The sequence below is a fragment of the Bison bison genome, unplaced genomic scaffold, assembly GCF_000754665.1.
Source record: "Bison bison bison isolate TAMUID 2011002044 unplaced genomic scaffold, Bison_UMD1.0 scf7180017864072, whole genome shotgun sequence".
NCBI lineage: Eukaryota > Metazoa > Chordata > Mammalia > Artiodactyla > Bovidae > Bison > Bison bison.
The window spans coordinates 10720513-10735362 of record NW_011494644.1 but is presented as its reverse complement, the minus strand read 5'-3'; the positions used below and the strand labels follow the sequence as shown (position 1 = coordinate 10735362).

The following is a 14850-nucleotide window of genomic DNA, read 5'->3' as shown; positions in this document are numbered from 1 at the left end:
AAGTAACGTTTGAACAGACTTGAGTGATGGAAAGGAGCCAGTGGAGCGCAGAGCCGAGTGTCGTTCCAGGAAGAAGAGCAGCAAGTGCAGAGGCCCTAAGTGGGGGCAGACTGTCAGAGGGTTGAGACAGCAAATGTAGTCACGGGTAGCCTCACTCAGACCTTTGGAGGCCCTGGTTTGGAATGTTGACTTTAGGCAGACGACCGTCGTTGGAATGTTCTAAGCAAGGGGCTGACATGCTTTAGCAAGAAGACTCGACGTGTGAGGCAGCTGAGTAGCCAGTGAAGGGATTAGAGAGATTCTGTTGAATGAAAGGCACATGGGCTCCTGCTTCCTCGCCCCTTCCATTCTCCCAATGCCCCAATCTTTCCCCTGTAGCCACCCCAACCCGACCAAAGGGAAGTGGGGGCCCTGGCGGCTGGAGGGTCCCCTGAGGTTCGACTCAGGCAAACAGGAAGCCACAGCCCAGTGAGACGGGCCTGGGAACCAGCAACTGAGAGAGCCAGTCTCCTGGGTCTGGCCCTTTTCCCTGCGTGACTGCAGCAGTGACAGACACAGAGCTTCACATGCAGGGGTGGGGCGAGGTGAGAGAGAGAGGGAAAGCAGGGTGGGAGGAGACGTGGTGGGGGTGGGTTGTGTGGGGCAGAGAAAAGATTTAAGAGTCAGGACTCCTGCGTTCTGATGTCTAATTATACCACCAGCGGAATGTGTGCTCTTAGACACACCCTGCCCTTTGGGGGGCCTCAGTCTTCCCATTTCTGAATGGGTTCCTCCCATAACTGAAGCAGGGGCTTCATGGGGGGACATCCGGAGACAAAGGGGCATTAACCATTAGTCATTTCTCAGGACCACTGCAAAGGAGCCCCAGTGGCAAAATGACTTGAACCCTTAGCTCTTAATGGACCCCGTCTCTCACGGACAAAGAGGGCTTGCTATGTGCTCTACTGGGCTACAAATGCTGTATGTATATCATCTGGTTTAATCTCCACAAACAATATTTGGATAGTACTATTATTATCCCCAGTTGATAAAAAGAATGACGCTCAGGCTCAGAAAGATGAAGACATTTAGCCAAGCGGCAGAGGCAGAGGATTCAAACTCAGGTCTGCCGGATCCCACCTTATGTGTGATGGGCTGATTGTATGGAGGTGGAAGAAGACCCAAGAGATGTCGGTTGAATGAATGAAGGGGGTTGTGTGTGTGTGTGAAAGGAAATGAATTCAGAGCCTGAGGTTGAAGGAGGGAGGAGGGGGAGAAGGAAGGAGTCTGAACCCACTCATTCAACAAATATTCCTTGGGCAACTACAGCGTGCCAAGCCCTGTTCTGGGGCACCGTGTGCACAGTCTGAACCAGACAATCTCTGCCACAAGAGGCTTACATTCTAGAGGGGTGGGGAACAGAAAGCGATCAAATAAGGAAACACACAGACAAGGTCATTCACATGGTGGTAAGTGCTGAGATGAAAATAAAACGGGGAAACAGGGAGGAGGCGAGTTTTGTGGTTCTGGAGGGGTGCATGGAGACTGGGCCTGAGGCGTGACCACCCCTTCCTCTCCGGGGGGACTGTCCGCCCGCCCCCACAGACGCCCATGGTTCAGTGCCCACCGGGTCCCCGCCTGCCCCAGCATCCCCCGCGCGGCGAAGCTGGGCGCCCCGGGGAGTCTGGCCACCATGCCACCTCCTCTCCTCTTTCTCCTCCTCTTCCTTACCCCTGTAGGAGTCAGGCCCGAGGATCCACGCCTAGTGGAGGCTAAAGGTATGTCCGGAGGGCAGAGGTGGATGGAAGGGCTGGAAATCTGGGTTCCGGCTGGGTGCCCTTGGCTGAGTCACTTACCCTCTCTGAGCCTCCATTTTGTTATCTGTAAAATCCAGGGGAGGATTGGAAGGACTCTGAGGACTCATCCACTCCCTGCTGCAGGGACTGGGGGTTCCTCACCCAGTGTGAGGAGTGAAGGGGGCTGGGGGTTCCTTTCTCCCCGCTTCCACCCTGCCACCCCACCCTGTCCCTCTCTCTCTCTCCACAGAGGGAGGCGATGCTGTGCTGCCATGCCTCGAAGGTTCCTCGGCTGGTCCCCCTGAACAACTGGCCTGGTTTCGGGGCTCCCAAACAACACCCTTCTTAAATTTGAGCCTAGGGTTACCAGGCCTGGGCATCCATGTGGGGCCTCTGGGCACCCTGAAGGAGCCCCAGGGAACCCTGCTGTTCCTCTTCAATGTCTCCAAACATATGGGGGGCTTCTACCTGTGCCAGCCAGGCCTGTCTTCTGAGCAGGGCTGGCAGCCCGGCTGGACAGTCAGCGTGCAGGGCAGCGGTGAGGTCCGGGCTGGGGCAGGGAGGGCTGAGTGAGAAGAGGGAGGCCCACCAGAGATGGAGGAGGTCCAGCAGCTGAAATGAATCCGGAGGGAGGGGCCGGAGGGGCCAAGAGACACGCTGGGAGCTAGTTTTAGGTGGCTTCTAAACCCCCTGCGGCTTTATGACGTCAGCGCCGTGTGGCTCTGTGTCTTTCACTCTTTTCTCTGAGTCGCTCTTTCTCTCTCTCTGGGTCTTTGCATCTGCCTTTCTGGGTCTCTGTATCTCTCTTCCTCTCCTGGATGTCTCTGTATTCTGGTCTCTGTATTCTGGTTCTGGGTATCTTCCCAGGGAAACTGTTCCGGTGGAATGCTTCAGACCTCAATGACCCAAGCTGTGACCTGAGGAACAAAACCTCGAAGGGCCCCAGGTCCTCTTCTGGTCACCCCACAAAGTCCCAGCTGAATGTGTGGGGCACGGACCACTTTAAGGAGATCTCACACGCAGACCTGCCCTGTGCTCCACCTAACAGCACATTGAACCAGAGCGACAACCGTGGTAAGGTGATGGCGGGGGGGGGGGGGGTGGTGCCAGGAAGAGCGGGGAAGGTGACTGGGAACTGGATGATCTACAGGGGAGGAGGAGCCCCCACCCCAAGGATTACGCCTTCCTAGCCATGGATCTCCCTGCCCCAGATCTCACTGTGGCCCCGGGCTCCACGCTCTTGCTGTCCTGTGGGGCCTCCCATACCTCCCTGGTCAGAGGCTCCGTCTCCTGGATCCACAAGTATCCCATGAAGCCTGAGGTCAAACTGCTGAGCCTATATGTCAGCGAACATGCCCAGCTCAGAGAGATGTGGGTCATGGGCACCCTTGGGGGAAAGGTGGTTCTGTTACTGCCTGAAGCTACAGCTCAAGATGCTGACATCTATCGTTGTAACCACGGCAACAAGACCACCCAGATGCAGCTGAAGGTCACTGCCCAGTCAGGTGAGTTTCTCCCAACTGTGGCTCATCTGAGTAGCTGGGGCAGGGAGGGCTGGCTGAGGAGAGGGAAGAACTGGATGCTAGGCAACCTTGGCCCCTTGACCTGAGACCTAGTACCAGTCTCATCATCCCAAACTCCAACCTCTACACTGAACACTGACCCCAACTCTTTTCCTCCCTTGCTTCCGAGACACCCACTTTTCCCCGTCTTCTCCTACCACTGGTTATTTCTTCCCATAAACTTTGGGGGAGTCTTCCTCCCTCCCTCACGCCTCACTGTTGAAGCCCTGAGCCCTCTTCTTATGTCTGTCTACACTCCCACATCCTGTTTGACTTCCTTTACCCCCATGCCTCTTTAGGCCACCATGCCTAAAGAGGCATGGTTTCAGGCTCCATCACACCCCACACCCAGCCAACACCTGGAATTGCCATTTGATATCCCATGGACACTGCAAGCTCAACCTTTACACAATCAAACTCGATAGTCTTCTGGGTGGCCCTGCATAAGTGAAGGACACCTGCCCACAGGCCCAAGCCAGGAACCTGGGCATCCTTCCTTTTTTCTTTCCCGTCCATTAAATTGGTCATAATGTTCTGCCCATTCTGTCTCCCTTCATTCAATCCTACTGTGCTACTGCAACCACAACTCTCATACTCAACCTGAATTTTCCCTGCTAACTTAACCTCAGCACATGGCCACATCCCACATCTAACCTTGTGAACCCCACTCTGCCCTTCACACTGACCATAGCTGTTCTTAGCTGCAGCAGGAAGCTGATCATCTTGCTCCTCTAAATCCTAACATAGCATCTGCTGATAGTCGTAGTTCGTCAACAATTTGCTTAATAGATGCCGCTCCAGGCCCTGTGTGAGGTTCCGGGTCCTCAGAGGGAGGGAGGAGAGCCCTCCGTGTAGCTTGGGATGTTGAGGATCTATATCTGGCCAGGGTCTTTCAGACTTATGGCGCTTTGAGGAACTGAGGCTGAAAAGCAAGATGCCAGCCTGGGATCTTCATCTCATAGCTCCTTCCCCCTACCAGTATGGCATTGGCTGCTGGAGACTGGTGTCTGGAAAGTCCCTGTTGTGACTTTAATTTATCTGATCTTCTGCCTGACTTCCCTGGTGGGTTTTCTTTATCTTCGAAGAGGTGAGTCATGTTTGTCTTCCCAAGCTTTATCCCTCCTTCCTCAAGAGAGCCCACTCTAGCCAGTCTGACAACCATTTTTCCTCCCACACCTCCCTAACAGACCTCAGAATCCCGCCCTCCGTCCTTTCCTACCTTCCCCAAACTACCCGAGCCCTTTGAAATTTGAACTCCCTTCTCCTCCAAGTTATCTCCCCAGCATCTCCCAAATCTTCACTCTCGAGTTTTTCTTCTGATCATTCCCCTTAACTCCCACCAGCCCTGATCCTGAGGAGGAAAAGAAAGCGAATGACAGATCCCAATAGAAGGTAATTATTCCAGTGCCCTCCAGGCTCTCACTCCTACACTTTCACTTTATGCTTTGCTCTCAGTTTCCTCTGCTCATGCTGTCTTTTCTCCATCTCTATGGTTGAAATGCTGCCCAGCCTTCAAAGCCCAGCACCAAAGCTACCTCCTCTGTGAAGTCCTCCTTGGATGATCACAGATCCCTCTGTAGGCTATGTCAGAAGCTGCTGCTGCTAAGTCGCTTCACTATGTCAGAAGAGAGGTGCTAACTAATAACAAGTGATTACAATTTTTTTTTTTTTTTTTGCTTCACTGGGTCTTAGTTCAGGCATGCAGGATCTTTGATTTCCCTGCTGCATGCGGAATCTTTAGTTGTGGCATGCATACTCTTGGTTACAACATGTGGGATCTAGTTCCCCAATCACTGCACTGGGAGCACGTCTTAGCCACCCGACCACCAGCGAAGTTTCAACAAGTGACCACATTTTAACCTCTAAGGGTTTACCTGAATCTCTTTTAAAAATAGTTCTATTTATTTATTTTTGGCTGTGCTGGGTCTTCGTTGCTTTGCGGGCTTTTTCCTAGCTGCGGAGAGTGGGCGCTACTCTAGTTGTGGTGCCCGGGCTTCTCCTTGCGGTGGCTTCTCGTTGTGGAGCACTGGCTCTAGGGTGTGAGGGCTTCAGTAGTTGCAGCGCATGGACTTAGTTGTTGCAGTTTGGGGGCTCTAGAGCACAGACTCCATAGTTGTGGCGCCCAGGCTCAGTCGCTCTGCGGCATGTGTGATCTGCCAGGATCAGGGATCGAACCCGTGTCTCCTGCATTGGCAGGCGTATTCTTTACCATTGAGCCACCAGGGAAGCCCTAGCCTGAATCTTGAGGCCTGGCCTCAAGTGCAACTCCCTTTTCCTCCCCCAGGTTCTTCAAAGTGACGCCTCCCCCGGGAAACGGGGCCAACAGCCAGTACGGAAACATGCTTTCCCTCTCCATGCCCCACTCTGGCACGGGTAGGTACCTGACCCAGAGCGGGCATCCCACCCATTTTCCTCCAATCTCCTGAGCTCCAAGTCTTCCCGAGCCCGGAGCATCGCCCTCAGTGAAGAGCCCGCCCCCGCGACGCTGAGACCACCCACATCTGAGACCCGCCCCCAGGACTAAGGCCCGCCCTCAGAACTCATATCCCCGCCCCCAGGACTCGAGACCCCTGTCTGGTTGCAAGAGCAGAACCTCGCCTCTATATTTAGGTCCCGCCTCTGCCCTGGCTCAAGGCTGGGTACCAAGACGCGGAGTCCTCCAGCAGGGCCTGGAAGCATCCTCTGCCCGTACCCCTGACCGCCTCCATCTCTTCTCACCCGCCAGGACGCGCCCTGCGGTGGGCTGCGGGCCTCGGAGCCGCCGCGCCGTCCTACGGAAACCCACGCAGCGACGTCCAGGAGGCCAGAGCCGCGGGGTCCCGGAGCCCGCCAGGACCTGGTGATTGATGGGGGTGGTGATTACTCACTTGAGAGGTGTCGGAGCGGTCTGGGGTAGGAACAGTGGACTGGGGCCTAGAGGAGGGGGCCCGTGACCCGGTTCCCACCTCCATCCCCGAACCCCAGGCCCAGAAGAAGAGGAAGGGGAGGCCTACGAGGAGCCGGACAGTGAAGAGGGCTCCGAGTTTTACGAGAACGACTCCAACCTTGGGCAGGACCAACTCTCCCAGGGTAAGACTGCCCTCCCCCATCCTCACCTCCTTGGGGCCGTGGGCTGTGGGCCGTCGGTGGATGCTCCTCCTTTCCCACCAGATGGCAGCGGCTATGAGAACCCTGAGGAAGGGAGCTTGGATCCTCAGGATGAAGACTCCTTCTCTAACGGTAATCTGGGGACCTCGTGGGGCCTCGGAGACTCGGGAGAATCCACGAGGCTGGGAATCCCCTACAGGGCGGAGTGGTCCCTGAAGTTCTCTTTTTCCTGCAGGAGCTGAGTCTTACGAGAATGAAGATGAAGAACTGGCCCCTACCGTCACCAGGACAACAGGTGTGTGTGAGGAGGTCACGTTCCTGTGGGGTGGGTGGGTGTGTGTGTGACCCAAAAGCCAGAAATGACTTCCCTCTTCCTTCTCCAGACTTGCTGAGCCCCCATGGATCAGCCTGGGACCCCAGCAGAGAGGCAGCCTCCCTTGGTGAGAAGTGCTTGGGACCTGCCTGTCTTGCCCAGATTGGGTTGATGTGGTCTTGGCTCTGAAATCAGGTCCCGCCTTGACCTTGGCTCTGACCCCCAACCCAGGCCCAATCCTAACCTTAGACTGGACTCCTAACCCTAACTTCAGCACTGACCCCACGGCCTATCTTGACTCCCAGTATCCACCCCCATCCCTCACTATCAACAGCAGCCCCAGTCTCAGTGCCCCAGTCTCAGTGCGGTTCCAGCCTGGACTTTGACCTCCAGCTCGCCCCAGCCCCAGTGCAGACCTCAGCTTTGACCCAAGCTCTCTCTACAACCTCCTGACAACTCTGACTCTTACTCCTTCCAATTCTGTTCTTGACTTTTTCCTCTGACCATGAATGTAATCTAACCCACATGTGACCAAACCTTACAATGAACAAGGGCCCAGAACCTGGTGCTAACTCTTCCTAGCACAATATTGCTCAAGGCCCTAAGACCCCCCTCCATATCTTAGGTTGCACTTCCCTTCCCCAAGTCCCCAGGATGGCTCCTAGGCCTCCAACTCTCTGTGCCCTGCCCACACAGGGTCCCAATCCTATGAGGATATGAGAGGGATCTTGTATGCAGCTCCCCAGCTCCGCTTCGTTCGAGCCCAGCCTGGTGCCAATCATGAGGAAGGTGGGTGCATCTCCTGCCACCTCCTGTGGTCCTCTGAGACTTCCTCCCACCCGGCTGACTTCAGGCTCTACTCCCACCTTACTCCTTCCTGGTTCTGACCAGATGCAGACTCTTATGAGAACATGGATAATCCCGATGGACCAGAACCGGCATGGGGAGGAGGGGCTCGAATAGGGTGGAGCACTAGGTGACTCCCTTCAGGTGAGCTGGGAACTGCCCTCCAGAGGATGCGAAAGGAGGGAGATGAAAAGGGATGGAAGTGGGGTGCTGGCTGCTGGGCCCGTTCCCCATCAGCCTTTCTTCTGCATAGCCTGGGCCTCCTCAGGGCCCTGAAGTCCTCACCCGACTTTGAAATCTGGGACCCCAAGAAGACAGCGTGAGCCTCTGGAGCGATGTTATGTCACCCTTTGGATTTGCATAACTCTGTGTGTGTGTGTGTGTGTGTACAAGTGAAACTTCAGCCCCCTTTGCACTCCCCAAATAAACTGTGTATGTTTGTGTGCTCAGTCGCTCAGTCATGCCTGACTCTTTGCAACCCCATGGACTGTAGCCCGCCAGGCTCCTCCATTCATGGGATTTCCCAGGCAAGAATATTGAAGTGGATGGTCATTTTTCTCCTCCAGGGGATCTTCCCGACCCAGGGATTGAACACATGTCTCCTGTGTCTCCTGCATTGGCAGGCAGATTCTTTATCACTGAGCCACCTGGGAAGCCGAAACTCAGTGAGCTCTTCCAATCCTGGGACATAGTGCCCTTGTAGGAGAGGGGAAGGGAAGACGCAAACGCTTGTGCTCCTCTGGAATCCAGCAAGAACTGTGTCTTGGGGACCACCGGGCCTTTACGCCCGTGACTTGGCTTGCACTCATCTCCCTTACTTGCCTGCCATTCCCGCCATTCAGGCATTCAACCATGGTTCATTCAACAGTCGTACGAGGGGCGCCAACTGAAGAGGAAGCAATCCAGGAATTGGCAGTCATCACTTCCACTTATTATTTTATGGTATTGGCTGTGGCGGGTCTTAGTTGCAGCAATCTGGATCTGCAACCTTGGATGCGGCATGTGGGCTCTTTAGCTTCGGCATTTTTCCCCCCTGCTGTGTAGGCTCTTCATTTCGGAGCACAGGCTTCTCCTGTTGCAGAGCATGGGCTCTAGAGGGTTCAGTCGTTGCGGCACATGGCTCTCTTTAGTTGTGGCACATGGGCTTAGTTGTCCATGGCACGTAGGATCTTAGTTCACTGACCAGGGCTCAAACTCTGGTCCCCTGCTTTGGGAGCACAGAGTCTTAGCCACAGGGAAGTCCCATCACTGTTATTTACTGAGTGTCTACTATAGTCTGACATCAGTGAACGCATTTAATCTGTCCAATCACCTCACAAGGTTATTGAGCTCTTATGTGCCAAGACTGTATAAAAGTATTTTATATTTATTACATGTGTATGTATGTTTATGTATATTAACTCATTTTACCTTCATGAACAACCTTATTTCATAGATGAGGAAACTGAGGCAGAGACACTAAATTACATGCACAAGGCTTGCCTAGTTAATAAAGATTGGGGTCAGGATTTGAACTCTGGCAGTCTAATTCCAGAACCTATATCATTCTTGACACCCTCCCTTCCTAAGTGCAGTTTTGTAGATGGCAAACTGAGTCAGAGAGGCCAGGTCACATGACTAGCACTTCACAGAGCTGAATCCAGAAACCTGGCTCCTGTTCCAGCCACTGTGCCTATTACCCGGTAAACTGCCTGTGATGTAAATCACAAAGACTTCAAAGCTAAAAGTCTCCAGGCCCTGAAACTATGATGTAGCAAGCTCCACCACACCCGGGTTCCTATCTCAGGCAAAGAGGAACTTGGTCATTGACGGTTTTGGGATCTTCTGCCTGGCCGCCCCAGCTCCAATGCTCTTCTGAAAATTGGTATCTGAAACCTAGTCCCTCTCCTGCTCTCTGTAAGACTGCTAGACTTTTTCAATACCTACATTTTTATTTCTAGAGTTCCTTTTCTCTTTCAATTAAACTTTTGTATTGGAGTATAGCTGATTAACAATGTTGTAATAGTTTCAGGTAGACAGCAAAGGGACTCAGCCATACATCTTTTTTTTTTTTTTTTCTGCACTGGGTCTTCGTTGCTGTGAGCAGCCTTTCTCTAGTAGCGGTGAGTGGGGCTACTCTTCATGGCGGTGTGTGGGCTTCTCATCGCAGTGGCTTCGCTTGTTGCAGAGCACAGAGCTCTAGGGCGCATGGGCTTAGTTGCTCTGTGGCATGTGGAATCTTTCTGGACCAGGGATCGAATCCGTGTCCCCTGCATTGTCAGGGGGATTCTCAACCACCTTAACCACAAAGGAAGTCCTAGAATTCCTTTTATTAATGCTCCGCTTCTTCATAATGTCCTATGTTTATTGTTGAGACTCGGTTCTTTCTTGTCTCTGAAACTTTAGAACTTTTTCCCTGGTGGCTCAGACGGTGAAGAATCCGCCTGCAGTGCAGGAGACCCGAGTTTGATCCCTGAGTTGGGAAGATCCCCTGGAGTAGGAAATAGCAACCCACTCCAGTATTATTGCCTGGAGAATTCCATGGACAGAGGAGCCTGGCAGGCTGTAGTCCATGGGGTCGTGGTGTCGGGCACTACTAAGCAACTGACACTTTGATTTTAGCTATTTTAGTATGCCTTCCTCATAGGATGATGTATCAGGCATAGTTCTAATATTAATAAATGCTTTACAAGTAGCATCTTGTTTTATCTTTATGACAATCCTATGAAGAAGTTACACTAAAGTTATTGTTGCCTTAAAGCTGAGAAGACTGAGGCACAGAGAAATTAAATACTTTAATTGCTAACTGACTTTAAGTAACTTACTCAAAATCATTGACCCTCAGTGTTCCCAGTTATAAAGTAGGATTAGGGAGGAGGTGATTACTGTCATCTGTACATGGCGATGTCACTATGGAAGCATTCTTTGTTTCTCCTGCAGGAGTCCCCTGAGTTCCCTGGGCCCCACTCACATCTCCTGGGGCCAGCTTGATTTGGCTTCTGCCACAGTTTTACAGGCTACACAGGTTTCTTTTCATTTTATTCAGAGCAAGCTTTTACCCTAGAGGTTTGGTCTGAATCCAAACCCATACTCCAATGGCTCCGGGAATTCTGATGACTTTTTCCAAGCTGTATCCCAAGGTTTGTGGATGGATTTTTTTCCCCCCTCTGTCTTCTGTGCCCAGGAGAGACAGTCTTTTCTCAGCTCCCAGCTTTGTGCAGGGGGCTTAGTTTCAGCTCGCTGCTCTTCCTGAAACTGCAGACTTGACCTCTGTCCCCAGGTGGACATTAAAACTCCAATCTTAGGGACCCCAGCATTCTGATGGGCTTCTGTTTCACTGCTGTGACTTTGATTTCCTTCTTGATTTCTAGCACTGGGAAAATTCTGTCCTGCATTTGAGCTCAGGTATGTACTAAGAGAAAGAAAAGAAAGAAAGTGATGCTTCCTGTTATATTTGCATAGTGTATGTTTGGAGTGTGGGGGTTGGGAAATGAACCTTCAGCATTTCCTCAGGCTTCCATCTTGGACACAGTCCATGTGGCAAAAAATAAAATAAAATTCCCACATCTAGCTCAAGATTCACCCTCTCCCTACCTTATCCTTCAACTAATATGAACTTTCCATATTGCCATAGTCCCCACCATTCTCTATTGCCTCTCACCCAGTGGGCTTCATTCATGTAGGTTTCCTGTCTCTGCCTGAAGCATGTAAATTTGTGACTCCTGGTGAAAACATCCTTCCTCCTTGAGGGTGAATTCAGGTCTGGGTCTTCTCTGTGCCTCCAATACCCAATCAGAGGATGGCAAAGATGAAGAAATGAGTGGAAAAGGAGGAGTGAATGAAGGACTCTGGCAAGTCCTGAGATTTGGGGGCAAAAACAGGAGTCTTGTGAACTCGGTTACCTGGGGAACGCTTGGGGGAAGAGAGGAACCAAGGTGTGCCAACTCCAGCCCAGTGCTCTGGAATCAGACTATCTGGGTTTGATCCCAGATCCACTCTTTTCTGACTGTGTGACTCAAGCTGTCTGTGCTGCAGTTTCCTGGTCTGTAAAATAACCATTGTAATGATAGCTACATTAAAGAGTCTTAAGTGAAACATGAAGCATGTGACAGTGGCATAGTAGTCACTCGAACATTGGCTATTTTTACTATTATTTTTAAAATATGTATTTACTAATTTGGCTGTGCTGAGCCTTAGCTGTGGCACACGGGATCTTTGATCTTTGTTGCACCATGAAGAATCTTAGTTGGGGCATGTGGGGGTCTAGTTCTCTGACCAGGGATTGAATCCCTGCCCCTTGCATAGGGAGCATGGGGTCTTAACCACTGGATCACCAGGGAAGTCCTAGCTCTTATAATTATTTGGCATTTATTAAGGGCCTCTGTGTCCCAAGAGCCAGAGGCCACCCAGAACATTTGGGTCAGGACTTCCTCCAGCGTAGGCACCTGCTCAGAAGATGGCCACACGCCAAAGTTTCCCAACTTCCCACCCCATGATCTGTTTCTTTGGCAGGTACTGGACCGCTTATATCTCGTGAACAGGATTTAGGGAGACAGAGGCTTGAAGGAAATTTCAGGCCCTGAGTCACCCCTAGTTTGCAGGAGCCTCTCAGGTAGGGAGGGGCTTCCCAGGTGGCACAGTGATAAAGAATCCGCCTGCCAGTGCAGGAGACACAAGAGACGTGGGTCAGGAAGATCCCCTGGAGGAGAAAATGGCAACCTGCTCCAGTTCCCTTGCCTGGGAAATCCCATGGACGGAGGAGCCTGGCGGGCTACAGTCCATGGGGTTGCAAAGAGTCGGACACGACAGAGGCTGAGCATGCTCAGGTAGGGACCAAGGTGGCAGAAAGACTTTTGGTGCAGTCTCTATTCTTCCAGCTTTGCTGCAAAGAGAAGATGATTTCCTGGGGCTGGGAAGTCCTTGGAGTCCACACTGCCAGAGCCAGTCTTTGTCCTTTGGGAAACAGCCCCACCTGCTGGGCTTGGTGGCCTCAGTCCTGACTTTGGCTGACTTGAGGTGTATGTGTAGTGGATATCAGTGTGGTGGAAGAGGGGGATGGGATAGCATGTGGGTGGATGTCAAGATGCTGTATTGGATGGGTGTGTGAAGCACAAGCCACATGAACCCTATGTGTGTCAGAGACAGGTGGTTTTGGCTGTATGCTGGGTGGGCGTTCTGAGTGAAATATGGTATAGCATGTATAGTGTGAGGTGTCAGGGTGTGAAAATTAATAAAGGGAACCCTCACTAAAATGCTTCCCTGGTGGCTCAGAGGGTAAAGCGTCTGCCTGCAATGCAGGGGACCCGGGTTCGATCCCTGGGTCAGGAAGATCCCCTGGAGAAGGAAATGGCAACCCACTCCAGTACTTGCTTGGAGAATCCCATGGACAGAGGAGCCTGGTGGGCTACAGTCCACGGTGTCGCAAAGAGTCGGACACGACTGAGCGACTTCAGTTTCACTTTCACTAAAATGCAGTTGAAGGGGATGCTTTCGTCAATTGCAGGAACAGTTGTCAGTTGAAGACACTCATCATCAATTACAGGAAGAACTGTCAGTTAAAGACCCTAATGGAAGAACCATGGACTGGAAAGAATCATCAGTTATAGGTCCCAAGAGGAAAAGAGGTACATTTCATCTCCTAGAAGAAATCCATTACCCCAGCAACTCGGACAGTGAGAAGCCATCATTACCCTGAACTCTCACTTTTCTCCAGTGGACATTCCTTCAGAACAACCCCTCCCAATGTCTTCCCTTTTTTCCCTATACAATAACCTTCTCTGTTTGTTGGCCTTGCCTATGGCTTTTGCTATAACTTCCTTGTTCTCTGCTCTTCCTGAATAAATCTATTCTTGCTGGTAAAAATAACTGACTTCGGTTTTGTCTTTTTGGCTGTGCCACTCCCCTTGAGGGATCTCTAACCAGGGATTGAACCCCGGCCCTTGGCAGTGAAAGCGAGGAGTCCTAACCACTGGACTGCCAGGGAATTCTCTACAATAACTGACTTTTATTTAGGTCAACAAGTGTCATGCAATTGGAGGTAATGTGGGAGGTGTGACATGTAGGAGGGAGTGTATCTGTGCTGTGTGTGTTGGGGTGCATCTGATACAGGAGTTGTGAAAACTGTAGTGCGTGGAGGGTAGGTAACCTCTGGGGTACGCAGTGTCATTGCTGGGTTGGTTGGGAAAATATAATGAAAAAACAAAACCTTCTTCCAACCCAGAAAACCTCTCTACAGAGGTAGTAGAGACAGAAAACCATTTTATTATTAAATAAGCATTAAACAGAATGTGATGCACATCACAGGCAGTCCCCTAAGAGACTGATTGCAAAAGCCGAAAGAAATCTCACACTTTCATATAGGCCAAGCAGGTATAACCCATTATCCTCTTTTCAAGATAAATATTCAAAACTGTATCCTGTTTCCAATGACTAGGCCTCAAGAAGGGGACTTGACTTCACCTTTAAGACATACGTAGTAGATCACCCTTTATCATGGCGACTGGCTTTTATCCAAGGGTGAAACAAGCTTCTAGCATCTTTCAGATGGTAGGTGGTTTTGTATATTGCAGGGGAGCTTCTACAAGTTAGGCTGTTAGTCTCCCGTTGGAGCTGGAGCTATTTCCCCTGACACTTGGCTTTCAAAAAGATGGCTCCATAACTTATTTACAGAACAGAAATAGACTCACAGCAGAAGAAAACAAGTTCATGGTTACCAAAGGGGAAAGCGTGCGGGGGTGGGTTGGAATCAATTAGGAGTTTGGGATTAGCAGATACAATTAGTTCAGTCGCTCAGTCGTGGCCGACTCTTTGCGACCCCATGAATCACAGCACGCCAGGCCTCCCTGTCCATCACCAACTCCCAGAGTTCACTCAGACTCACGTCCATCGAGTCAGTGATTCCATCCAGCCATCTCATCCTCTGTCGTCCCCTTCTCCTCCTGCCCCCAATCCCTCCCAGCATCAGAGTCTTTTCCAATGAGTTAACTCTTCCCATGAGGTAGCCAAAGTACTGGAGTTTTGGCTTTAGCATCATTCCTTCCAAAGAAATCCCAGGGCTGATCTCCTTCACAATGGACTGGTTGGATCTCCTTGCAGTCCAAGGGATGCTCAAGAGTCTTCAACACCACAGTTCAAAAGCATCAATTCTTCGGCGCTCAGCCTTCTTCACAGTCCAACTCTCACATCCATACATGACCATGGAAAAACCATAGCCTTGACTAGATGGACCTTTGTTGGCAAAGTAGTGTCTCTGCTTTTGAATATGCTATCTAGGTTGGTCATAACTTTC

General features: G+C 51.4%; 1 protein-coding gene across 2 annotated transcripts; it reads left to right on the top strand.

The window, feature by feature from the left end:
* The first annotated feature begins 1062 nt into the window (after positions 1-1062).
* On the top strand, positions 1063-13412 carry CD19 (CD19 molecule). Of its 2 annotated transcripts, none has more exons than XM_010837251.1 (15): positions 1063-1757; positions 2026-2313; positions 2643-2849; positions 2987-3280; positions 4317-4424; positions 4681-4729; positions 5622-5710; positions 6063-6176; positions 6302-6406; positions 6488-6556; positions 6660-6719; positions 6808-6864; positions 7434-7526; positions 7629-7727; positions 13066-13412. In XM_010837251.1, the coding sequence occupies exons 1-14, from the start codon at positions 1673-1675 to the stop codon at positions 7715-7717; spliced, it is 1707 nt and encodes a 568-aa protein (XP_010835553.1). In that variant the 5' UTR covers positions 1063-1672; the 3' UTR covers positions 7718-7727; positions 13066-13412. The 2 variants fall into 2 exon arrangements, with proteins under 2 accessions (XP_010835553.1, XP_010835552.1); XM_010837250.1 differs by lacking the exon at positions 13066-13412 and adding an exon at positions 7837-8032 and having other exon boundaries at positions 1066-1757.
* The last annotated feature ends 1438 nt before the right edge of the window (positions 13413-14850 follow it).

What these genes read in the sequence shown, in the direction of transcription:
- CD19 (XM_010837251.1), top strand. Translation starts at nt 1,673, where the DNA reads ATGCCACCTCCTCTCCTCTTTCTCCTCCTCTTCCTTACCCCTGTAGGA. An exon ending in GAACCAGAGCGACAACCGTG is followed by an intron (nt 2,850 to 2,986) that starts GTAAGGTGATGG and finishes TCCCTGCCCCAG; the next exon opens with ATCTCACTGTGGCCCCGGGC. An exon ending in CAGAGAGGCAGCCTCCCTTG is followed by an intron (nt 6,865 to 7,433) that starts GTGAGAAGTGCT and finishes CTGCCCACACAG; the next exon opens with GGTCCCAATCCTATGAGGAT.